Source organism: Stegodyphus dumicola, chromosome 3 (genome assembly GCF_044657685.1).
Source record: "Stegodyphus dumicola isolate Sdum_Otavi_A_Nest chromosome 3, ASM4465768v1".
Classification (NCBI taxonomy): Eukaryota; Metazoa; Arthropoda; class Arachnida; order Araneae; family Eresidae; genus Stegodyphus; species Stegodyphus dumicola.
This window is the reverse complement of record NC_140770.1, coordinates 262,057,545-262,085,173: the sequence shown is the minus strand read 5'-3', so window position 1 is coordinate 262,085,173 and position 27,629 is coordinate 262,057,545. Positions and strand designations below refer to the sequence as shown.

The 27,629-nt window shown below is 32.1% G+C and overlaps 1 protein-coding gene across 1 annotated transcript in view; it reads left to right on the top strand.

Annotated features, from left to right (window-relative positions):
• The first annotated feature begins 6,348 nt into the window (after positions 1–6,348).
• LOC118184099 (FMRFamide receptor-like) overlaps positions 6,349–27,629 on the top strand; it is a 39,708-nt gene continuing 18,427 nt past the window's right edge. Inside the window, exon 1 of the mRNA XM_035353751.2 lies at positions 6,349–9,258. Coding sequence (XP_035209642.1) covers positions 8,074–9,171 — 1,098 coding nt within the window. The 5' untranslated portion in view covers positions 6,349–8,073 and the 3' untranslated portion in view covers positions 9,172–9,258. The remainder of the gene's footprint in view (positions 9,259–27,629) is intronic.

Genomic DNA, 27,629 nt, shown 5'->3' with positions numbered 1-27,629 from the left:
ATTAAAACCGGATATGATGAGATAAAAGCTGGATATGAAGAGATGACAGCTGAGATCAAAGCTGGACTGAAAGAGATGAAAGCCGGACTGGAAGAGAAGAAAGCCCGACGACAAGAAATAAATGGCGGCCAAGAAAAGATGCTAAAGCAACACCAACAGGTGAAAGTAGAGCTTACAGAAGAAACTGGAGGCATAAAAGACGATATAGAAATGAGACAAGTGGCATCTGAAGAATCAAAAGATGAAGAAATGACGGAAGCAGCTAATGAATGTCTGAGAAAGATCCTAAATGAACAGATATCGAAAACATGAAGAAATCCAAGACGGGAAAGAAGCTTTTGATTCACAAGTGCCTGAAGTGGAAAAAAAGTGAAAATGCGACTGCTAAGTTCGTCAAAACGGATAGTGAATTACGAAATCGCAGGCAGTAAGTGTTGAACCATCTGAAAGTGCATGTGATGCAGAGATGGAAATGGCTGAAATGCAGCTTAAGCAGTGCGCTCCAGTATTGCAAAAAAATCCACCCACTTCACAATTCGGGTGCGTGCCTCATAGTGCAGGTTTTGCAGACAAGGACTTTGTTCTAAACCCGGATACTTCTGCTTGTAAAGGATCGGTTCCAATTCATGACCCTGGTGCAAACATCGGAACTGGTTTTCAGGAAATAGAGGTAAATAAGCATGTACCATCTGCTAATGATACCGAGGTGAACTATACGCATGCTGCGAATGATCTACAGAGTGGTGTACGAATTGTTTTAGATTTTTCTGTGGATGAAAAATCTGAAAGAACTGAATCTTCAGACTGTGATACGCAACTGAATACATCTGAGAACTGCAGTGCAAAAGTATTTGACTCGGGTATAAATTAATGAAAAGACTGAGACTGAAATACATTCAGAACTTTAATTTGTATAATTTAAAATTGTTAAGTGTTTAATTTGTGTACATAACTTGTACATAGTGTAAATATTTGTTTCTTTAGTTATGTTATTTGCTTGTTTTATTATGTTTTGTGCGAATCGAATTTGGCTTCTGACCACGGGGAGTACTGCCTGGGACGTGCAGCTCTTGGGAGGGGGCAGTGTTATGAAATGTACAGGCGCGGTAGGATAGCTTCCCCGCAAAGCAGGTTTGGGGTTGCCATAAAATGGCAAAGGAAAACAGGGTTGCCACATTTGGCGCGAAATCGTCCATTTCATTCTCCATCCATCGGATGGAGAACCTTCTGGAACAAATTCTTACCGGTTTAGCCCAGAATATTCTCGAACACAAGCCGAAAGCTATGTAAACCCTGCTGGTCTGCAGTCAGATAGTGCGTGTGTCTCGTCTAGGGAGCTGATACTCAGTCATTGAGCAAGTGTCTCGAAGTCTAGCGCCGAGTTGCTTTTCGAGTGCATCGAGTTAGTCTTTTAGTGCATTGCGAATTAGTGCATCGTCGAGTTTTGTCTTAGACTGTGCTGAGTCGAGAGCTATGCTCATATGTATCGTCGAGTGCATCGCGTGGAGAGTCTCGAGAATACGTGGAGTTCCGAGAACGACTGAACCGAAGAGTTGGAAGCTGTACTCGGGTGCTTTGCAGTGAAGCTGTCTCCGCTGTTATTGCCTGACAGTGTGAAGGGTGTGTCGCTGAACGTGTCAGCGTGTTTATAACAGTTCGACGACTGTAAAAGGGATTTTAGAGCTATCTGATTAATATTGGTAAATAAAGTGTGCTTCGATCCTTCATCAAGTGTCGTCGTTATTCACTCCAAATTTACGAACCCCGTACGAACTGGTGACAGGAAAAAAAAAAAAAAAAAAAAAAAAAACCGCAACAATATGTCTCTGCTTAGAAGATAAGGAAACTTTATGAAAACGTATTTCTACTATTTATTTTCCGTAATTTCGTTTTTAGCAAAATCTACACGTTTACAGCATTTCATGTACTTGAACACTTCGTAAGAATTCAGCGTTTGTGGGCAGGATAAGTTAGGTTTATGTGTCTGAGCTTCTGAAGTGTCTGTAAAAGAAAGACATTATTGCTCATTTTGGTGGTTAGCTTAATATTTAATCACGGCATTACGCTTACGAGCGTCTTGCTGTCTATGCATTACTTTTAAGCAAATATAAATGATACATTTTATTTTGATTAACCGTTAATGATGCTATACATGAATGACATTTTACAGCATAATGTTTAAGTTTCTCTCTATGTGTGTTTTCATTAAGTAAACATCCTTTATCAGAAGACATTCACAATTTAATAATAAGCAATCACTTCGCCAGGTTTCTTTGCAAATTATTAGATACACTACGAAAAAGAAATGGGGCAGTTCTGTATGTCCCGCGCTCTACTGCTCCGATTGACAAAATTCAAATTGCGTTTTTCATGTCTCGAAAGCGCGATTAGGATGCACACTAGATTTATATATAACATTATTATAACATAGGCATTTTGACACAAATTTTGAGAGCTAATTTTCTAAAAACATCTACTGCGATTCTTACAAAACTTCGCAGTTTGGCATAATTTGTGTCGTAGAATCGAAATATGGAAAAACATTGGATGCCATTTCAGAAAACGTCCGAATTTTTGTCAAAATAACTATATTAAAACAGTGCTGTACATAATTCTAATACATATCCTAAGTCGCGATTTCGAGACATGAAAAATGCAAACTGAATTTCTCAATCGGCCCAGTAGAACGGGAAACATAGAAGTGTTTTTTCGTTTATGCGCAGTGTACGTTGACAGAAAATATTCCCAAATTTTAAGTGTTCTGAATTCGTTACTATTCAGTGTGACTAGAAAAATCTCCCTACACTTGAACTAAATGTGTGTAACAGTGCATGATGGTAAGACATTTAATAATTTGATACGATTACTCCCATCCTGATTATTCATATGACAACACTGTTCCTGGCGTGAATTTTAACAGGGTTGCCACGTAACATGTTTGATGGGTAAGAGAATAAAGACGCCCAAAATATATTACACCCACTTTCCACTCTTGCGGCGCTTGAATGCTTGAATGGACTGTTCGCAAGCAGCTGGATAGGACATGGAATCTCAAATTTACCAGCCACTTATCTTTCTTGAAATTCGGACCTTACAACACAGACAAATCCTGTTGGGAATCAACTCATACTTCAAGGGGAAGTGATGCTCACGGCAACATTTATATTGTGATGCACACCATTAGGTGGTGTTGTAATGTGACAGTCTATCTAAATATATACCTAGAAGTCCTTAATCGATTTACACGTGCCCAATATTTGCTGGCCTGAATTCTAAATGGTTAGTACATTGCTTATTAAACCTTAGTATCAAGAATAATCAAATAATTCATTTACCCAATAACCCACATGCATGAGACTTGTGGAGACAAATTTCTTTTTCTTAATCTCACATTTATTTTATCAAAAACATTCTCTGAATTAAATATATAACACTGATCACATAGCATATAAAAAACATCAGAATACAATAACTTAAAAGACAAAACGTGAGAACTTAAAAATGGAACAGTAGACAGTTGCCATAAAGTGAAAATTAGAAAACCAATCACAATGTGTTCGCATCGTTCATCTATGTCGTGGGAAGTTTCTCATATTAATTACGTACAGTGCCCACATCATTATACACACGTGCAAGATCTTTTTTTTTTTTACTTTCACATTCTGTTTAACACAAGGAAATCACCACGTGGAGACATACCGCTGACAATGCACTTTCTTGATGAGAACACTCATTGATGAACTCTTGCGGTGTTTTAGAACGTTATCACCGCATCAAGACAGATTTATTTTCAAACTAAACATTTTCACCTAAATTTTGCAATATTTTAGCTACTGCTACTTTTCATGCAAACGAATGACGACACTCCATGAGCGATATATGCGGGAAAGACGACACTACCTGTGAGAGATATGCCAGAAAGGACGACACTACATGTGGGAGATATGCAAGGGCAAAGGTCGTACGACTTCGACGTCAGACAAGCAAGAGCGGGAAGGAAAAAGGGAAAGAAACAGTTTGACCGGTGTCTATATGTGTACGTGCAGTTCTACGATTACAATTAAAGTTGTGAGGATGATGAACTGGGTGGTGTGAGAAATTACCTTTCTCACAGGAAACAATGATGTCACCGGGGACTGGTTCACTGACTGATTCATAAAAAATTCAGTTTTTAGGACAATTAGCGCTTTAGATTTGTAAAATTCTACGAAATCTAAATTTTGTAGAACTTAAAACTTTAACGAGGTATAAAAGTAATTAATGGAATCATTTTTAATTATGTATTTTTAATTATTTGTACGTACAATATTTTCATATTAAAGTATCGTTTTTATAGCATCCAACAATATTCTAACCGTCAGTTTTAATGAAATTTATCAAAATGTTATTATTACTCTATTTTAAAACTTAAGCAATCTAGCGATATTCTCGAAACTAACTTTAGTTTGTCTCTCATTGGAAGCAGAATTATGGCTTTTTTTTTTGTTCTACATCGTAGAACAAAAAAAAAAAAAAAAAAAAAAAAGAGTTCTACATCGTAGAACAAAAGCTTATGTTTAAGACCCCGGAAGTTGATGTCTAAGGGTACACAGAATACACTAAATTCTTTTTAAATGAAAATCTTTCATTTGAGTACTTTTGGTGATCTTCTAAATTTGACTTTTAAATTTTCTATTTGTTCTTAAGTGCTCTGGGACAAGATTAGTTTTGAAATTTAATTTTCGTACTTGGCAAAAATTCTCTTTTCCTTCTATTTGTATTTGCATTACGTTAAACCTAGGTTTTGGAAAACTTTAATTTTTTCAGTTTTTCTATTACGTAAAACATTAACTTAAAATATTACTTAAGTAATTTTATGAAACATTCTATGCCATATTGGGAATTGAATAGACTAAACGTTTATGTTTATGTATATATCTAAAATTTCTTCAGACAGTTTTGTATATGAAAGGAGCTATATTTCTCGATAAATAACTCTGCATGTACTCAAACATCTATATTAAATGGACATTTTATTTTGCCACATATAATTTTGAGCATTTAATTACTTACAGCGTGATAAATATAAATAACAAAAACAAGAGTTCTACAATCATTACGTTTATTTTTGGAGCAGGAGAGAGTGAAAATGAGTTGGTTTTAGCACTCTCCGGAACTCGAACCTGGATCTCTCAAATTTGCACCAAGTGTGCTACCACGAAGGCATGCGGAAAGAAGGCAGAAAACACCTAATATACACCCTTCTTTTAAATGACGACTGTGGATTAGGGGTCAGAATCATGAAATCCTGATGGTGACAATTTATTAACCACCACATTTTAGTTCGGGTGCTAATTTAGAGACATTAGGCGTTTTTGAAGCAGAAGAAGTGAAAAATGAGCAATGCCCTCGCCGGGGCTCGAACCTGAACATACATCACGAAGGCATGCTGAAAGAAAAGATAAAATACCTAACTAATAAATAATTTTGTGGAAAAATACAAAATAATACTGAATTTTAACATAATTAAAACCCATAAAGTAGTAAGAACCCACAATTTATACTTTGAACAATATATTTATCACCTTTTTCTATCATTTTAAGTACTATTCTGATAAATAAAGCCAATAATAGGCTTGTGGCTTATTTACACTATTTTCCAAAATTTGGATGTTGAACGTAGTTGCATACCTTAAGGTGGAATCTAAAATATAACTAATTAAAAGCGGTAGATTGCATACTAGATCATTACCGACTTTCACATGCAAAATCATAATGTATATGGGGAACATGCTTATCTTATTCAGCTGTCAGGAATCAAGCCTGGGACGCATCTATTAATCGCCGGTCCCAATCACTCGAACATAAATGCGTATTTCGAGTTCAGATAAATTAGGCACGTAATTTAGAACACAGTTCTCTTTGCCGAAGATCGTTTTGCGATCATAATCCAAATCGTTGTTCCTGTGCGTTATATTAAATTCATGAACCATTTGTGATTAACTATTTTAACTAAACTAGCGAAGAAGTGACCACTCAGACTTTTGTCAGTATTATTCTTAAGCCAGAAGTTTGGTAATTTAAGACAATTTACTTTGCAATAGTATGTCACATTACTTATATTACATTGCCTTAAATTGTGCTGTGAGGGTTACGCCCATCAAGATCTAAAAATAGTTTTACTTATGAATATATATAAATATAGCAGTTACAGAGATGTGATCTTTCGATGTGTCTGTTTGATCGTATAAGCTTCTCTCAACTTCACTCTTTTCCTCCTATGTCGTAAAAGTTTAGCGGTTGGAGCGCCACCTTTACTGGTCGATTTTCACATAGTTTCTCTGTTTCTCCGCTAAAAGGATCACAGGAATTCGCAGGCTAGCTTCCGCCAGTCGTCTGTCCTCGTTTTGTGGCCGAAAGTTTTCCCTGAAGCAATATGATATTCCGACAAGTGTGAAAAATACGTTCTGTGAATATAAATCTTGAGAGCGCTTATTTTGAAGGGGATTATCGTTATTTCTTACACCGTAAGGTTTATTTCTAGTTTGAATATCATCTGAAATAACTGGTTTAAGTTATTTAAGTTTCTTTGCTTCAACAGATAAAAATTCATACCTATATTTTCTGAATTAGTATACTTAAAAATGTGTGTAATTGTGCCTTAACATTTATATGCGTAGGTGATGAGGAAATGACTAATTTAATTAATTTAGGGTTACAATAATGAGTTTTACGTCACGTTAAAGAAGAAATTAAAGAAGAAACAAATAGCACTCTTCACATGCAATTATAATTTTTAGTGTTCCGAGTTTTCAAAAATAATTTTCTTAACAGTTACCGAAAAAAAAAATTAATATATTTAATTCAGAAAATTTCTATACTAAAGTTCGAGAATATCAGAACTTGATGTATTTTAATAGGCTCGATAATCTTTCATTTCTTTAGCAGACACACAAATGTAAATAGCAGATGTGTTTAAAACTTTTGTAAAATTAAATATAATCTAACAAGTGTTTTACTTTGCGTTAGATAGTTCAATAAAAATATGTCGATAACTCGTACGAGTTAGTGTTAAATATGAAGGAGCTCCTTTAAGTACAAAAGCTTTAAGTAGTTGTTAGATAACTGCTAAAAGAAAAGTTGTGTTTAGCGAAAATATCTGTAGATTTTATTAGTAAAAAATGTGCCAGTGAATATATCTTAGATTTAGAAGCAGCATATTTTATGTTCATAGTTTCACAAATCATTCTTAATGCTTACAATTTTGAAAATGTACTGTTTGGTAAAGCACTGTAATAAATATTTTAGAGCAGAAACTTTGAGAAATGTAAGTGCAGAAAATACGTTGAGGGAAGTTCAAGTTATATCATATACACATATTAATAAACTAAACTGTATAGATATCCATGTTCTACCATGTTTTAGCATTTTAATGTATTGTTATGCATCTGAACTGAAAATATAGACTTTTAAAGCCTATTCTGCAAGAATAATAGCAAGTGAAATATAGATAGTAACTTTTATCCACGTACCCATTGCTTGCTTTGAAAGCATCTTGTTTTCATTATATATATACATTTTTGCTGATACATTAGTCTTCTGAACTAAAGAAAAAATTTACAAATTACTTAAAATAAAAAAAACTATAATAAGTACGAATGGAAACTATTTCTTTGAATATTAGAAAGTGTGAAATCTTTATTCTTTTCGTTGTTCGTTGTGTAAGCTTGAAACAATAATTTTCAACAGGTTGTTTTGACGAAAAACCTATTGTAAAGAATCATTCTGTGAATTAATTACTTTCATCGTAAGAGCTTCGTAATTGCTACAAGTATTTACAAAAATGTATGCGAAATGCGATTAACGTAGATGGTATGTAATTCAATTTGATTGTCAAGAGGAACAATTCCAATCAATGTATCCCTGAGATTTGTGACATTTTTATGATTTAAAATTCAAAATATGAACTGGTAACATCTGTTAACTATAATATAATTGTAATAATAATTTCTTATTAACTCTTAAACAACAGTGCATTTGTACAATCAGTGATTTTAATTGAACTGAAGAGTCAACACAGAGGAATATATCAATATGGAGGAAAACGAAACATACGTCTTCGATAATGAAACAATAGTGTTCCCAGATATAACCGTATTCGAATTCATAACCGAAGGTGTTATTTTGACATTTCTAGGTATTATGGGTGTTATAGGGAACGTTATTTCCCTCATTATACTCTCTAGGCCAGAAATGAGATCTTCGGTGAACTGCGGCTTACAAGGTCTCGCCTTTTTCGACACAATTGTACTCATATCTTCGGTGACAATGTTGGGTCTTCACAAGCTAGGATATAAAATGGTTATTCTGTACAAATATACGTTTGAAGTATTTCCCTTTGTAGTTATGGTGGCTTATCCTATTGGACTCATTGCACAGACTGGATCAGTCTGGACAACTGTTGGAGTGACTGTGGAAAGATACGTTGCAGTTTGCCATCCGCTGAAGGCTCGATTTCTTTGCACGTACAGAAGAGCTAGGGTGTTCAATTTACTGATAGTAATATTTGCTGTATGCTACAACATACCACGCTTTTGGGAAATTGATGTCCGTGAAATGTTAGATCCGATGACTAACACGAGCATGTACATTGCTCGCCCAAGTGAGTTCCGTATGAATAAGTTGTATTATAAAGTCTATTACATATGGCTTTATCTATTCGTTATGTACTTTATTCCATTTTTGACTCTAGCTGTGCTTAATATATTTATCTGGCGTGCAGTCCAGCATGCAAATAAGGACAGACAACGCTTGACTCGAAGGGAAGAGAAAGAAATAGGTTTGGCAATGATGCTTATTTGCGTAGTAGCCATTTTCTTCGTTTGCAATATATTAGCCCTTCTTATAAACATTCTAGAATGCTTCGATCTTGTAGTTCCAGCTCTTGTTCGTGTGTCTAATCTTCTGGTTACCTTCAACTCATCTATAAATTTCGTCATTTATTGTATTTTTGGTCAAAAGTTCAAGAAGATGTTTCTTCACATGTTTTGTGGATTTCGCCGTACTAAGAACCAAAGCTTTACAAGTACTCTACAGGTGACACATACTGAAACTTTGCGCAGCGTGGTTCCTCCGACAACAAGGGTAAAATCATTGTCACCAAACGGTACGATGCAATCCAGTAACTTGTAATCCGTTTGGAATTTTAACGAGGAGATCAGCTCTCGTCTTCTGAACAGCAAATTGTCCTGAAGATAGAGTAATGTGCCTCTTACGAAGGTAAGATTCATTTTACTTTTCTGTCTTAAACTAGGAGTTAATAACTTCAAGCAGTGAAAGCATTAAAAATAAATATTTCAATTTTAGATTTTAGATTTTGGTTTTGTCACTTCAGATTTATATAGTTTTTCAATACAGAATAGATTTTTTAAATAAAATAAATAGCTATAAAATGCATTGAAATTTAAAACAAAATATGTCTGGTAACTGGCATTTAGTACATGTATGAACGAGCTATGAGAAGAAGAACAATATATAACTTGCAGTAAAACAACTGCACATAATTTAGAGACGCTCAAGATAAATTCACGTAAACCTTTCGTGTAATATCTTGAGAATTTCATAAAAGTTTCCAGACAGTCTTTTCACTATTTTTAAAATCTCTTGTTTATTATTCGCTACTGATTTTATACGAAAGTGAACTACAAATGATTCGTCATTGTCTGCTGTATTTTAAAGTGAAAATATGACATTTATATAATACTGGCAACTAATTTAACACCTAAGGAGTGTCGGCAGTTTAACGATAGTGTCATGCTAATATGCAATGTAAGAATATCTTTTCTAAAATGATTTCATATTACTTTTTACTTCTAATAAAGCACAATTCGCGGAACGCATACAAAAGTAACCTGTTTAATATGCAAAATTTAAAGTTTTAAGTAGAAGTTGAAGAACTGAGGAAAACAGCACTGAATTGCTAAAATAATTTAATAATACTATTTAAAAATTCTATTATTTTTCGTTCTAATCCTTGAAAATTAACTATTAAGGATATAGTAATAAAAGAATTAAATCATAATTATATGCTACGTATTTAATTGCAAGAAGTTTGATAAAAATATTTACATATTTTAGCTACCTAAAATGCTCAATTTTTAAAATTTTCAAGAATTAAAGATAAATCAAATGAACCATAATGAAGAGACATTCATTTAAATCGTTGAAATTAAATTGATTACTTAAATGGAAAATGTTAGTGAAGTTAACGTTTCTACGAACTAGCAAACTTTATTTCAAGAGAACACAAGCGTTTTCTGAAGTTTATAAATACAGTAACTTTAATATTTGTAAATTTATATGTTAACGTGTTAGTAATAGGTTTTATTTATTCAATGAAGTTTTAAATATGTATTTACGCTGTCTTGATTATTAATTACGTAGAGTTGCGTTGGTAAAATATAATAAAATATGCAGGAAAACCCCAGGAACTACTAAAATGGAAAATTGTATGAATGATATTTTTTTAAATATATTTTCTAAATTCTTTTAAGATTTCAGAAAAGTTTACGTTAGGTTGTTTTCAAGAACTCATAAAGTGCATTTATTTTATGATTTATGGAAGAGTTTATATTCTAAATTTCTATTATTTTAATAATAATAACAGCTACTTCAATAAAAAAATGTTACTAAATTGTCTTTATTAACATAGCGAAATATTGTTAAAATGTTTTTTCTTTATTTTTCACATTATAGTATTCGAAGGTTTAGCAGAATTTTTTCAACTATATCCTTTTGTCAAACACGTATTGGGAAGAAGGTCTAAATGATTAAAGCAATAAAACAAAATAAAAATCTCACTTCGCAGAACACTAAAATGAAGGCGGGTGAAGGGATCAATAAGTAAGACAAAATTCTGTCTGGAGAAAAACTGCTTATTTATTGATTGCATAATTTCATTAAATAAATTTTATTCAATATGATGTGCTCTTTGAAGAAAAACATTTGTTTTTTGAAAAAGGTATTCCATAGTACTATGAGAATAACTCAAAACGTCAATACAATAATAAAAAAAATTCGAAAACTAAATTAATTATGAAAATACGATTTTTGTTTAATATATGTTTCAAACTGTTGTAATTAAGAACAACATAGATATAAAGATAATTTCAGTGAAAATTAAGTGTGTGTGTATTTAATTATGGCAAAGCACACGAGGGCTATCTGCCTAAGAGGAGGGATGCCTTTGTGGAGGACTTTCCTAAGGGAAACTGGCTCGTATACACTTTACACATGGGGAAAACCACGAAAACGCCCATGCAGCCAGCCCGTTCGCGGGATTCGAACCTCGGACCGAACTACCAGTGTTCAGCAACTTTACCGCTCGGCCGCTGGTGGGCCCCAGTGAAAATTAAGAATCAAATGATTACTCATTTCATACAGTTTAAATAATATGTATTATTATTTAAAATTTAAATGAATACCATACTCCTGAAAGATGAAGGAATAGTTCACCTAGCCAAATGATAAATTCATGATATATTACATAAAAAGTAAATAAGATACTTATTTTAAATCAAAATGTGATTTAACATTGTATATGAAAGAAAATGTAATTTGATTTATTAAAGATGCAGATGAAACTTGAAACATAATCAAAGTAAATTAGACATCATTCTTTGGATTAATGAATAAGTATTTTTTTCTAAAGTAAAAGTCTAATGTAAAAAAAGGGGACGAAATAATACCTATTTCAAAATCCTCTGAAAATCCACCTTGTATAAAAACAATGTTCATACATACAGATAGATATATAAGTATTTATGGATCAATAGATAGATATAGATGTAGATATGCATTAAGTAATCTTCATGGTTAGAATTAAAAAATCATTAAACAGGTTTATAAATGAAAACTCTTGCGCAGGGAGCAGATTTCTTAAAAGTAAGTTTAGGCAACGTATTCTTTTCCTATAGTAAACACTTATTTTCATTGAATGGGGAAAGAAAATATTTTATGAATAACCTTGGATATCCTTTAAAATATGCAGAATTATATCTGTAATCGAAACAGGTAAGTTTCAAGAATCTAATAATAAAATTACACATAAAAAATTAATCTTTCAGTTTTATATTAGAGACAAAGGGGTGTTTTTAACGTTTTGCGTGTTACATTTATTTTTTAAATATCATGTTCTTCGCACTTAAACCATAAAATTCAGTTCAACAGCAGTACAAATTAAAATGTGGGCTTCCAGATGCCTATATTCGAGTGGAGGACAAAGTTATTCAATATTTGATGCCTGTAGGTGCCGTTGTTTTTCACACTGCAAGACACATACATACATTCATAAAGATTCTTCATTATTTAGTTTCTTTAAATATAATGCAGAGCTGTAATATGTTTGGTGGCAACGCTGTTTTGAAAAGTGAAACGCTGTTTTATAGTGAATGACGCAAAACGCCAAAACGAAATTAATATCCCTTCTGGGCCAATGATACGGGTTCTCTTAAACCTTCCTATTCAGACAATGTTGAGACATGTAACCAAGACATATAATTCAGTATGGAAAAAGCGATAGCAAAAACAAGTTTCCATATTCCGTATTTAAAGATATTTTAAGACATTGTGCCCCCATTCTAGAAATGATAACTGGAGGCATAACAACGTAATCGCAAGCTAATAATAAATAATATTTCAAATTTGTCTTAACCATTCGCGTTTCGCATGTTTGAGTTTGCTGAGAGCTTGTACGTACTTTGAAGGTTTTGGAAAATTTGGTAAAAGTATTTATGGACTCTCATTTTAAAAGCTCGAATTTTAAATTTCTCCAAATTCCTTTCCAGTAACAGCATAATACATCTATCATCGCTTAATTATTTAATCAGCTCATAAAACAGAACATAATAGTCGAACTTTGGGAGATTTTAATATATGACTAGTATGAAATTATGAAAGAATATTTAAGAGGAGTTTCAAGAGGAGCTTTTTATATGATAATTAGGCTATTTTAACTTATAAGGTATTATTCCCGCCTTCTTAGCAAGCCTTCATGGTGTTGTGGTCTGCACGCTCACCGCATAATTGAGAGGTCCGCGGTTCGATTCCCGGTGAAGGCGCTGCATATTTTTCATCTCCTTTCCTGCTTCCAAAATACCTAATGTCTCAACAAACTCATTATCAAATTAAAATTAATTATATACCAAAATACGATTTATATGTCCTTTAATAAATAACATTATAATAAAATAATTAAATTGACAGCTACAGATATTACAGCTAGCAGAATATTTTTGAAAACTGTATGTAAATGAGATTTTAAAGGAGAATCTTCCAAGTAAAACTGTCCGGGCTTTGGCAGATTATGAAATAGAATGAAAATTAATAATTTTAAACTACAGTGCATTACATTTTGATTAGATATAGTTCAGTTTTTTAATATCTTCTTATTGCATTAAATGTAATCAGAGAATGAGTTTATTTTTATTTCACTGTTGTCATCTTTAATTTGTCTGTTCTTCTTTTATGGAATACTTATGATTTTTACCTTTATCATAAAATAGAGATTGTTTTAATATCGATAAATCATGGTACTTATTTCTTAATTTTATCATTTAGTAATTGAGAATTATGGTTTCGAGAGTTAAATGAAGACATTTTTACACAATTTCCCAAAATTTGTAAACCCATAGCTTTATAGAATCTTCATAATTATTTCTGAGTAACAAATCCTTACTCTCATTAAAAATGATATAAAGCTAGATAGAACTTTCCAAATATGGAACTCCAATAGTATAATTGTATTAAACTAATTACATTAACCAATATAATTGTTTAGAAGTCAGAGATTTCAGCTATCTGTCTTGCTTGTTCTTTTATCTTCTGAGCCAAGTAACTTAATATCTAGCAAACTAAATTTTTTCTTTTGCTTAAGTGCCATAAATACGTAAGTCAAACGATATTTTTAAGAAGCCATTGCTTATCTCTAACATTGGCTCTCCTTCTTAATACAAGCCGAATAATCCTGATCATATTATCTTAACTCTCTTTTCAAGCGAGAAGTTTTCTTTTTCAATAAAAAATATCAGCTACAGCCAGGAAATTGTAAGAGCAAAAATTTAATAATAATTTATTTTGAAGATTATTTTATCATATGTTAATAAAAAAGAGAGTCATTAAAACTTCCTCGCAACGGAAAGAAAAAAGCACGCTATGTATTTGATAAATATTATTTTAATATAATTTTAGTATAAAATAAAAGCAACAACACAGTGTGCTAAATTTAGAATTTACATGAAAATTACTTTTTTCCCCCTCTTTCGTTAAAAAAGTTGAATCTCACATTTTCGCTTGCAGAAATAAAGAATAAATGTTATTTTAACTTATAAATTAAGAAAATAAAATATAATAACTAATATAATAACGACGAACTAAATATAATTTTTGTACATTATTGCCGAAACCGTACATTTAGAAAATACTACAACCCAATTAACCGGACTTGCGAATATCCAGATTATTGTAGACCTAATTAGGATATTTGGATATTTAAAATTCTATCGTATTTTCTATAATAAAACATGAAGCTCTTGACTAAAAGAGGAGACTTCTGAGAAAACTGGTAATTTTTGCAATTATCATTTGTAGTTTATCAAATTAAAAAAAATCTGTCGTGGACACCACATGGCGAATTCCTTGTATGATCTATTAAATTATATACATTGTTGCTGCATTTCATATAAACTTTATTTTCTCTAGTTTCATTAGAGATATATTTCTCATTCAGTTAATGCAGTTCAAAGAAAAAATGCATCAAACTCAAAACATCTTCATTAAAAACTGCAAAATACAGAAAAATGCAAATTAATTATGATTAACAATTATGATAATTATGATTGACAATAAAATAACGCAATTATGCTTAAAACAATTTAAAAAAACAATTTATAAGCTGAATATTGGCGTTACCAAGCAAAAACAAACAATTTGGATAGAGGGAGAGAAGGCGGATTTTTCGATTCACAAAACTGAAAGTTTACCTTTGATCATACTCGGCAAAAAGATATTGAAAAGGTATAAACTAGCTTAATTCATTATTCCACTGAGTTTCAGACGTAAACTAGTTTCAGTCCGTTAGGCTTAACTCGCCACTTGATAATTCTACAACTATTGCCTACAGATTAACTAAAGACATAAAAATCATAACCGAAACATAAAAGACAGATAATTCAATCGCTTTTAAAGAAAAAAAATGCACGATATAACAACATATAAGAATTAAAATATTAAACTCACCGAGCCGGGTAATAGAGTGGGATATATATATATATACGTTTTTCTTTCCGTTGAATATATATATATATATGTGTGTGTGTGTGTGTGTGTATTGCAACGGAAAAGGGAGGTAAAGAACTATACATTATAGCAGTCCCATATACAAAATTTCAACGATATACGGTTATTCGTTCTTGAGTTATGAGAGATACATACATAGGTACGTGCGACCTTACGTACAAACGTGAAGTAAACTTTTTTCAGAATGCATTTTAAATCCAATTTACAATCCCTTTTTGGCAAAAAATGTCTTTTATTATATCCGTGCGTACAGATGTCATGCGAAACCATACTTCAAAGGGTTTCGGGAGCGGTTGATATGGATGTTTTCGTTGAAATGTGATACCCGAACTCTTTAGAGATTACATTTCTTTATTTACTTCGTACAAGCATGTAAAAATAAGCGAATTGTTAAATGCAATCAATACCTACTTAAAGCGAATTCAATTTTTCTCGATAATTAGTTGGCTGCACTGAGTGAAATGATATTATTTCTCAATTTGTGTGAGTAATCATTCAAATAATACGACCTTTTTATTTACAGGAATGTTGCTTCCTCCAGTCTTCAATACAAATTTGTTTTGGGCATAATTATACATTTGAAATAAGTCTTGTTCCATAAATTTGAACACTTTAAAAAATCTGTATGAATATGTTAGCCTACTCGAGAGCTATTTCTAGCTATAACCTTCTTACACAGGTGGATTTGTTTCCTGAAAGAATAAATTTTATCCCATATTTTCAGCAACAGATGTTACTACTATTATAAAACTACGAATAAAATGGAAAAAAATTACGCAACAGTTATTCTTTATATTTGAAAACATATAACTGCTATTAATAACGTATCGAGCAATCTATTTTGGGTTGTCAATTACTGATCGTAATTACAGTTCAATTACTGTCATTTACTGTTCGTCAATTACTGATTGATAAAGGTCTTGGATTTGAATACTTTTCCAATACTAATGCAAATCGATGAAAGTTCATAAACGTATCTTATAGTTTAAATACTCGCTTCCATGTTAAATCCTGAAGTGCAACCCAAAATTGTTTCATCAGTTTTCTGATTTCACATGATTTGTTTATGTCCAAATTTATGGGATTTTAGAAATTTCTAAATGAGTCTAAATTTAGGGGATAATTCGTAAGTAACAAAATGAAATTCATAATAAAACTTATAATATAGTTTAAAAACTCGCTTCCGTATTAAATCTTGACGTGCAAACCAAAATTGGTTCTCCAATTTTCTGACTTCACATAATTTGTTTATGTTCAGCTTGATGGGATTTATGGAATATTTAAATGAGTTCAAACGTATGGGATAACTCGTCGGTAATAATATATAACTATTGATTTGAAACAATACTCTGCAGGGGTCGCCATTCAAGATATATAAATTCTGCCATAAAATATTAAAACACTGCTCGTCTTGAATGGCAGATGAGCTTTAGTGATTAATATATTTCATTATTGAGATTAACTCTAAACTTCGCCTTAAATTTTAATAAATAATCCAATTCTTTTTTTTTTTTTTTTTTTTTTTTTTTTTCAGTCGGTTCAATAATAACCGAAGTCAGAAAGCTGTGCATCGCGTAATTCCTTCTTGTTAAAAGCGAAAATATTCTCATTACGAATGAATTTCGCCTTTTTTCATACCTGAAATTAGAGCCTAGGTTAGAAATCTAATTGTTAAAAAAAACTTGAACTATTTTTTTTCAATTATATATGGCATGATTTGAATGATGCTGGAATTAAAAACGAGAAATATGTCGAAAAGGTGAAAGAATAGTCAGTTGCCATCCCTAACTGCATAAACAAGGAAAAAATACCAAGCTATATTAAATAACAGTCGAATTCCGCTATGATGGTACTCCCGGACAGAAAGAACGAACGTTTCGTCCTAGGCTAAGTCCTATAAATTTAAATGGCATTTGACAGGTTTGCAGCCAACCTCCAAACTTATGAAAAATAGGATATAACGTACGTTGTGGATATCTTCGAATGAAATGCCATTTAATATTTTGTGTAATTGTTTTCAGAATTTCACCGAGCCTTAACTGATAATCTACTAACCTTTAAACTCATCCTTATATATGCAATAAATAAAGCGAAAATTACCTTAAAGGGGAGTCGGGACGCCCTCTACCGACCAATTTAAACTGGCTATTTTCAATGTAACTTGTGAGGTTTATCTATTTATTTTTAACTAACAGTTAATTTAAAATTGCATTACTTTCATATTACTCTCTTTTCACCCACGCTTTTCATACCAAAATGTAAATGAGATAGCGAACGTTTATTAAAATTCAGGTAGAAAGAGGTGCTATTTAAACAAGAGTTTCGGAAGTTTTTAGAGCATGTCTACGTTTTTCAAGTGTTGTGTCATGATTATTAGCGATTTGATTCAGTGGCGTTGACTGTTTCTAACCATTTTTCTTTGTCTCGCCGGTTTTCTACAAACCTGAGCGCCTTTCCTGCGCGTTAAATTATTCCGTGAGCTTTTAGGCTAATCTACAACATTTCAAATTATTCAACATTAGAGAATTAGACTTTGTAACCTTTTCTCGAAATCTGCTAGAGATACACATATAAAAATTTTTGTGTAACTAGAGTAACCTTTTTTGATTATACTGAGCATCTGAAAAATTTTATGTTTTAGAAAAATTTGTAGACTATTGGTATTGGGCCTTATGAAATCTAGCACTTTTTTCACACACACACACAAAAAAAAAAAAAAAAAAAAAAAGGATTTTCCCCTTAGTTTATTACAAAAAGCTCATTTAAGTAAACATTAACGGACATAATAAATAAACCATAAAAGATTCAATTTCTGTGAGCAGTTGTTTCTGAGAAAAGACTCATTGAGTATTAAAAAAAGTTACATTTGCAGAAAAATGCGTTTTTTATAAAAAAAATACTCATTTATGAAAACATTTGATAACAAATTAAAACTAGATTTTTACAGCTCTAATTTTCATAGAGATTGCACTATGACATTTTTTATAAAGACAAAAGTGTGGGGAATTTGAAAATGGAAAAAGAAACAAAATCACCATTTTTTTGAAGATATTTGGCTTCCAACACCCCTTAAGTTAGTTTTTTAATCATCACCAGATTCACAATACTCAACCCCACATCTATCTGCATTCTCAGAAAAGGTTATGCGAGAAAAGCAAAGCAACTATAATCCTCGAAAAAATTAGGGTATGTAATAACCTACTTTAGGAGGCCATTTTGTTGTACGAGCAATGACCATTGAGTTAAAGATGATGAATGGATTATGTCATTCCATTCAGCTTCCTCGATCGAGCTGTAAAACAAAGATCTGTTCAAGGTTGATGCTAGGATGCAAATTTTGAAATTTTCGCTGCTCAAGGAACTAAAATAGTCACTTATAAACAGATCTATAAATACTTATAAATATAGTTATAAATAGATATTGAGTTAAACAAATATCTGAGCGTGAAGTTATATAATTGATCCGTGTTTGGGGGAATTTTTTTTGTTACCGGTTTGATTTGTTCAAGTATTAAGATGCTTTAAAAATTATGCCTTCTAACTGGGGGGGGTGATTTGCAAGGTGGCTTTTAACATAGCTTTTGACATTTGATTTAAGGTCACACATGTCTTGGGGGAAAATGAATTCATTCGTAATGGACTTCAGGTAGGACAAATTAGGGACGAAATTATTATTTGTTTCTTAAATTCTACCAGATGAATGAGCCTCGCATATTCTTTGACTTAATTGTTTCAGGTCTCTTGAAATTCATTATTATACAGAGGCTTCACTATATACGTATTTACATAGCTTACTGTTGTAAAAATATAGCTTAGTTAAATACTTAGACTGTTATTAAATAGAAATTTCAGCAAGTCATTTTGATTAAACTTTACCATTTATTTTCTCGGTCAAATTTATAAATTTACTTTAAATTTATGCTAACTGTTGTATGAAATTTAAATATTTTAATTACTTAAAATATGTAAACTTACGACATGCATTTTTTATGTCTTTTCGGTTTTTGTGTTGCTCAAATCTGTCAACAATTTTTACCTTCACAAAAATATTCAAGGCTTTTTAATTATATGGGTTAACACTGCAACTTTCAAATTTAACGTTTTTACCGATTCCAAGAAAAATCCAAAGCATTTATTGTTCTCAGTAATCAATTAGGCGTCCTCAGAAGATTTAAAAGATTATTATTTAGAGAAATTATTAATCTCGGGAGCAAGCGATCTATTAAAACAAAACCATAACATTTTATGACTATAAAATTTTATAAAAAATCATTAAGGTACAAGTATTCATGCTACGTATATTTACAATGAAATTCTGGCATAGCATTATTTGTTTTGCAAACTATCACTGCTGTTTTCACCTCCTCATTATCCCTCCCCCTCCAATGGCGATTATTAACCGTCCATAGACATTGGCCACCATTAAAGACCGAAAGCAGTAGTCAATTTATTATGAAGGCACCTAACAGGTGAGCCATCATTGTCTCCTATAAAGGAACGGATAAATTACATTCATGCATTATCAGGATTCGAACCCATGCCCTTCGGTACGGCAGTCAGAGTCACTAACCACATTCCCGTCTGGGAGCCCCTCATTTAACTATAATATTTTATATTTTATGACTTGTATTTTTAATTCTTGGGAAACTGTATCTTAAACTAGAAAACCTATTGTATCTTACTTAGCTTTAAATTGTTTCAAATGTTAAATAACAATTTCCACATTAAGATCAAATTTCAGGTTTCTTATAAATCGTATGATATTTTTATAATTAAATTTTAAATATCTATTTTGCTTCAAGTATCGAAAGTTTAATGGTAAGTACATCACTGTGTTAGACTATAAACATTTAATTTTCTTATTTTTATTTTTTTTTTAGCCAAAGGGGCGTTAGCACAGAAGCGTTATTACTCTCGAAACTCCATTTTGCGCGGAATCATTGAAAGCGTTGCATCACTTTCAAATTTCCCTGTATTATTGCCCTGTATTATATTTAAAGAAATTAAATAATGGTGAATCTGCATTAATATATGTATGTTTCTCTCATCGTAAAAAAAAAAAAAAAGACCTAGAGCCTTCAGATTCCGAATAACATAGTCCTCCAATCGAATACGAGGACCTGCAAGCCCGAATTTTGAGTTTCGTATTTGTTTATATATTAGTAGTATATGCTCTATTTGAAAATTTGACCTACAGAGAAAATATAAAGCATTAGACATATTTGCAGAAATATCTCTACCCTTAGTGCTAAAACACTTTCTGCAGCGTTCTGCATGTTGTTTAAAAAATTTCATACCTGGAAATATATTATTCTGTTAAAAAGTTTTATGAAAAAGAACCATACAACAAGCATCAACTAACAATAATTAAATTTATCCGTTCGAGAATTTAACGTTCTTTGTGAAGAGGAAAGAAAATAACATCATTCATTCGGAACAGCGTAATTCGTGTTGCAGTGCAAATGGAGTAAAGCAATGTTCTGATTCTTGAGGAATGCATTTTGAGCAAAAGCTGTCCGAGCACTGAAGTTAGGATTCCTTTGATTAAAAGCTGATCCTTTTATGCCCCGTTTATCCCAAAGTTGTTTTTTCTCGCTTATCAAGATGACTAGGGTCAATGTTTCCAAACAATTACGGGAGTCCAAAACAACGTGATAGGCACTTCGTGACGATTAACATATAAACCTATTCTACCAATTCCTTAAGAAATGTCAGAAGCACTGGATTACATGTGTACTTTCCAATTAATGCTACAAAGGTGAGTAGACAGTAATTTCTGCACTGCAAATAAAACTGCCCTAGAAGCACTTTTGGAAAACATAATAAGATATACCTAATACCAACATCCGCCATGTATACCTATGTATTTATATATTTTCACAATTATCTAACCATCTCTGCCTCTCTCTCTAATGTTTATGACATCACAGAGGCTCAGTCTCTTTTAGTTATAGTTCAGTTATTTTATTCTCCCGAGTTTATTTTTCGTATTATATTTATTGGATTAATTTTATTATTTTGAGATAATATTTCTGCCCATTATTTAGGTATAGACTACCCATTCGTGTTTTTTATTCATTTAGTCGCGGAATAGGTGGTTTCGAGATTGGAACTATTTCTTGATGAATTGCATGGTTTATTAGTTTCGTGTAATATTCTAGTTCGTTTGCTATTTTTTACACTTTCTGGACCTTGTATTCATCACGCAGATTTAATTCTTAATAAATTTGTGATATACATATATGTATATTAGATATAAAACAGGAAAGACAAACTCGTATACAGACCTTATTATCAATTTTATTTGATAATTTATGCTATTATCAAAATAATTTATGCTTTATTTGATAATTATTGCTATGAGTGCATACCCTCTTCACGACTCCATATTGCATCATTTTTGAGTCATCATTTGTCTGCAGTGAGAAAGCTTTTGCTTACTGTTCATGATTGAACAAAACTGTTCATGATTGTTCATGATTGAAACAAAAGATTAACCTCAGATTAACCCTCAACTCCAGACGATCATGGGTGTGATAAACTTGAGAAAAGACTGAGATTACATAAACAGTAATCTCAATCATGATTGAGTTTATTGTTCATGATTGAAAAAAAAAAAGTTCAGGCTTTTAAATAGTGCCACCTACTTACTACGCATCACTTTCTCGCCTACTGGCGCCTACCTAAGCTCATTCGCCTTTCTACAGTTTTTCACCTATTCTGCTAAGAATATAACATTTTTTATATAAAACTGTGGATTGCAGATTTCACCCATTGTGCTTTGTGATGTCTGCAGAATGTGCTTCTAAAGAATTGCTTACATCCTGAAAATAAATGGAATATTTAATCTTCATGATGGCTACAGTTGATTGCCGAGAGAGAGAGGGAGAAAGAGTTTCAAAAAACCTTAAGAATAAATTTTAGCTACAAAAAGAGCAACTATATATATATAAACTAGGTACTGGATGAATGTTTCGTTTTCCCCTTCCCGAGTGTCAAATTATAATGATCTGCCTTCTTCCCATCCAAAGACTGATCCATTCGAAAGTCGCTAGTGATGATGCCTGAACCTTAGACCTGATGATGCAGTCGTGAATATGGCAAGGAACACGAGGAACCCATTTCAGCGAAGATGCTGCTAATTATCATAAGACATGTGGCCCCGATTACGTCTGGAGTTGAGGGTTAATCTGAGAAGATGGCAGACGAGAGAGGTTAAATAGGTGTGATCATTGTAACTTAGCTGAAATTTATTCACGTAGTTTGTGAGACATCCATTGCCACTATGGCTCTAAAATCCCATAGATAAAAGTCATCAAATAAGAAGTAAAGCCATATCAAAGCTCGAGAGCATATGCAGATCATATATATCAAACATTCACTAAATAAAATAAATAAATAAAATGAATACAAAAAAAAAGGAAAAAAATCTTAAAGGGTTTGTATTTTAAACATCATCCAAAGAGATTTGTTAGCGTTTTTTACTCTTACTCTGAGCTCGCAGTTTTTAAAAGCATCGTAGCAGCATATATTTAGAATTCCCGACGCAGTGTGAAGTTTCGCCACACATTTTTTCTATTTTTTTTTCAGTCTTTTATATAGTTTATCACATCAATGTTCTGTTTTCATAGTAAGATGGTATTCAAAACAACTCTTTTGTATTTTGAGTGTAAATTTTATTTATTTAGTGTTAATTTTATTTATTAAATATTAAAGCCTATCGCACTAATTCTATTCTAAGTATTATTGCTCTTTGCACAATCTTTACAGTAATTAATTTTCTTTACAGTTACGCGACATAAAATTCAATTTAATAGCAAAGTCACAAAATATTTAAAAACAGCATATCTGTAGAATTTCTTATCTACATTCCGTCGCGCTGGAGATGAAAATGCATTATCTCGTTCAGTCTTCCCACAACTCGCTTTCAAACCATTGTAATCATTATATCGAAGTCAGATACCTGAAGAAAGCGTAAATGATTATAATTGTCTGCGCTTCATTATCATGGATGTGATACCGTTCCACCCCTTGCTATGTTCTTTGAACACAGTTTTTGGTGAGAAGAAATTTAAATATTGATGAGCTCCACAATCCCGAGCAAAGCTTGACCCACAAATATCCCAATTTAAGTAAAAATATCTTATTTCCAATAAAGAAATTCCTTAGTAATATTTGCATAAAAAAAAGAACAAATTCTAAAAAACTGGAGAAAAATTATAAATTTACGCATGCTTACATACTGACAGCCCAGAAGGTAAGGATTGAATTATTATCAGCATATTGTTATAAATAATAATATAATTTATTATCCTTCTCTTATTAGCATGATTTCAGTTATTTTTCAAATCAATGAGTAAGTAGAGTTTCGGTGTAACCAATCGAAAACAAATGTGTGCCGAAAAAACGAAAAAAAATGTTTTGTACTAGTCTGAATGTAAAATACTATCAAGAGGTGTACGAGAATACAGATATATATATATATATATATATATGCTATTTTTCAATACCTTTCGTCTATTTGCAAAGCTGTTAAAAGTTTTTCACCGAACTCCTTTCTAGCTTCTATTGTAAGTGGTTGAATCAAAAAATGCAAGTAGTTTTCATGGAATTGAAAATAAAAGATTAAAGAAAACCCATATAACATATTGAAAGGACCAGACATAAGTATAAGTATAAAGAAGTCTGCTGAAATAAGGGAAGAGCAACTTGATGGTCTACGGTTTTGTGAATATTTTCGAAACGCATCAAATGCCGCAAGTAAGTCATAAGGAACACAACTTCTTTGTAGGAATTTTCAATACTCAGATAACTGAATAATTTATTTTTTATATGTGCAAAATTGTTAGTGAGTATTATACCGATATGAAGCAGTATACTAAATTAACTCTTTTTTACTTCCTTATATGAACTAAAGGAAGTATTGTAATCGCGAAAAATTTCGAGTACCTATTTGAACGAAAGTATCCATTTTGACTACTCTCGAATCTATTTGAAAGATTTTTTTTTCGAGACATTTGTACGTAAGGACTGAATAAAGAACTCTTCTTTTCCAAAACATATTATAAAATGCAATTAAAATTGACACAGAAGAGATTTTTGACACCTGTACGTATGTGTCAAAAAACGAGTAGCCTCAGACCATGGAAATTTAAGTGGTACTAAGCCTAACGTCGCCGCTATTTGTTTACATTTGATATTTTAAGTAGAATAGTGAATTAAGTCATTTATGCACCAATTTATGCACCAATTAACTCTTTTGCCGAGTGGGACAAAATGTATACTTTCAATTATGTGCACCAAAAAAAAGCTGTTTTCCTGCCAGCTGATCGAACTGCTTGCTTTTGCGTAGAAACTCTAATTTTAACTCTATTTTTTTTTAAAATATTTTAACTGTATTTTTTTTATATATATTTTCCTGCATTTGACAATTTTTAACGAAGATGCTTTGACTTTTTATGTATTTATGCCTTGCCGAGAAGTGAGAACTGGGTTAATTGAATGCAACACATATCTCTAATGAAATTTGACGAAATGATTTTAAATGATATGCAGGCAAATATGCATATAATTTAATAGGCCATTACAGAAAGTCAATTTTGTGTCTACTCAAAAAAAAAAAAAAAAAAAAAAAAAAAAAAACCGCAGGAAATGAATAAGTCAAAATAATATTTAACATTACGTAGAATTCCACCTTAGGCTGCCAACGTTTTCACTAAAAATTCCGTGCTATTCTTGGGAGCGAAGTAAGTTCTTTTTTAGGTAGTTAGACCTTATCGCAATCACCTTGGCACAGTCTGGCAAATTTAACGAAACAAAAACAACAATTACTTTTATAGTAAAAAATATATATTACATGCATACATATTTTACGTTGCAAGTACGTATTCATTCCAAAAGACAAACAGCAAACCTATTTACAAACGGGTTTTGTTTTGTTGAGAAAGGATTCGAAGCATTGTTTCTTTATTGATTTTTCGCCCATATATTGTACTCCTGCAGAAATTTCACTTCTATTTCTTGTATCAAAGGAAAATACCACAAGCACAAATTTTAAAATCGAGTCTAAGAAACAAATAATCATAATTATTCCATAAAAGCTGTTGGTACTTGGAATACAACAAAAGGAATGCATAAGAAAATGGCGATGTTAGAAAGTGAATATTTGCTAAGCTCATGGTTGCTTAGATAATTATTACGTACCTGGTTACCAGAGTTTGGCGTATTTTGATAACTTTGACGATTTCTACTGAGGTGCTTGCTTTAATACGTAAATACTTTTTTCTAATTACCGGAATAAAAATATTCTACACTATTTTTAATGCATTTCTTAAAAGAAATAAAACAATTAGTGATCACAATTTTGGTTGTGGCAAAGAATATTCGGGTTATTTGCTTAATTAATCAGCCCTCTCGCCGGTTGTAGGATCCGAAACAAACTATTAGGACTCAGCTGTCTTACTTACATGGCCGCAAATGTGACAATAAAAAATAAAACAGGGTCTGTAATTTATATAAAGGTGTAGTAAGACTTTAAGGGGTTAGTAATTATTTTGCATTTTTTATCTGGCAACACCCAGTGGTAACGCGATGACTCGATTTAGAAGTGCTGAAGTTGAATCGGAAGCGAAACAAAATTTAGCCACGGGATTAGGATTAGGATTATTCAATTATGGCAAAGAACACGAGGGCTAACTGCCTAAAGAGACGGATGCCTTCGTTGATGAGTTTCTAAGAGAAAGTGGCTCGTATACACGTTACACATGGGAAAAATCACGAAAACGCTCATGCAGCCAGCCCGTTCGCGGGATTCCAAACTCGGACCGAACTACCAGTGTTCAGCGTCTTTACCGCTCGGCCGGTGGTGGGCAAATTTAGCCATGAATGAAGGCCTTTTTCAAAGACCCATCCATGTGTTAAATTATGCTTTTCATCTGAATGTGTTTACACATTGGGCGTATTCGAGAAGTCCAGGTTCGAGTCCCGTATGGGCAATACTCATTTTTCACATGTCCAGCATCAAAAAAACATATTGACTCTACAAGTGGCGCCCGAAGAAAAGGTACTAGATGTTAATTCGTGACCACGAGGTTTTGGTGATTGGATCCTCTCATCCCCAGTCACCATTTAAAAGGGGGAGTATATAAGGCATTTTCTTCCCCTTTTCCGCATGCTTTCGTAGTGTAAGTGGTAGCCTACTCGGCGTGTATTCGAGCGATCCAAGGTTCGAGTCTTGGCGAGGGCATTGCGCATTTTACACGTCTCCTGCTTCAAAAAACCCTAATAACCCTACATAGTTATGTTACTTAATGTATTTCTACAGGAAACATTTCCAGACATTCTATGAAAGGTAAATTTTTATATAAGTATATTGGCGACGCTATAAGGTTGTTCTTGCTCTTTGAACGAATGAGAGTTCTGTAATTTATATAATATATAATATATACGTTATTTTACGGTGTATAACGTCTGTAATATCAAACTTAATTTTTTAATTTTTATGTATATTCGACATATAACGCGCACCCAATTCTTTACGAAGAAACCTAAAAGATAGATGTGCAATGCTCTTATCGTTTGAGGTCACTTTTTCAAACATCTGTCCTAAATTTTGGAACAATGGTAAACCGCATTGATAAGCGATTAGAAGTACTGTATGTGCTTGGGTTAAATGCTTGAGGGAGTAAACATTCCGGCAAAGAGGGTGAGTGTCCAAAAGAATGCTAGTGTAGAGCACTTCGAAACTGAATGAATTCGGGTTATTAGGAGTTAAATGTTTTCTCTTTCTGTAGTCATTTAAAGATGAGACTTTGAAGTTAATGCTAAATTTTGTAACATACATAAATTTACTTATTAACATGCATAATTTTGGCAATTGTCAAGGATAACAATTTTTTTATAATTTCTTAATCAATTATCATATCATTTAGATACTTAGAATCACACTATACTTATCAAATACACCACAATCCAATGATAGATTATTGAAATTTACTTCTGATTTAAATATAATACATATGTCTTAAAATTATTTAAATGTCAAAATTTAATTTAAGTCACATATGCAGCAAATAATAATAGATCACACATTTCCTCTCAAGTTCACAACGTGAATTGAAAAAATAAATTATGCTTCTTTAATTATTTCAAGTATTCAGGTTCTCAACCTTATTTTTTTTTTAAATTTTAATTTTTATTTATTTTTTTAATTTTTTTTTGGGGGGGGGGGAACGTCACCGCCAAAAATGACTGTAAAATAGATTTTAAATGGATTCAAAAGATATTTTTTTTCTTGA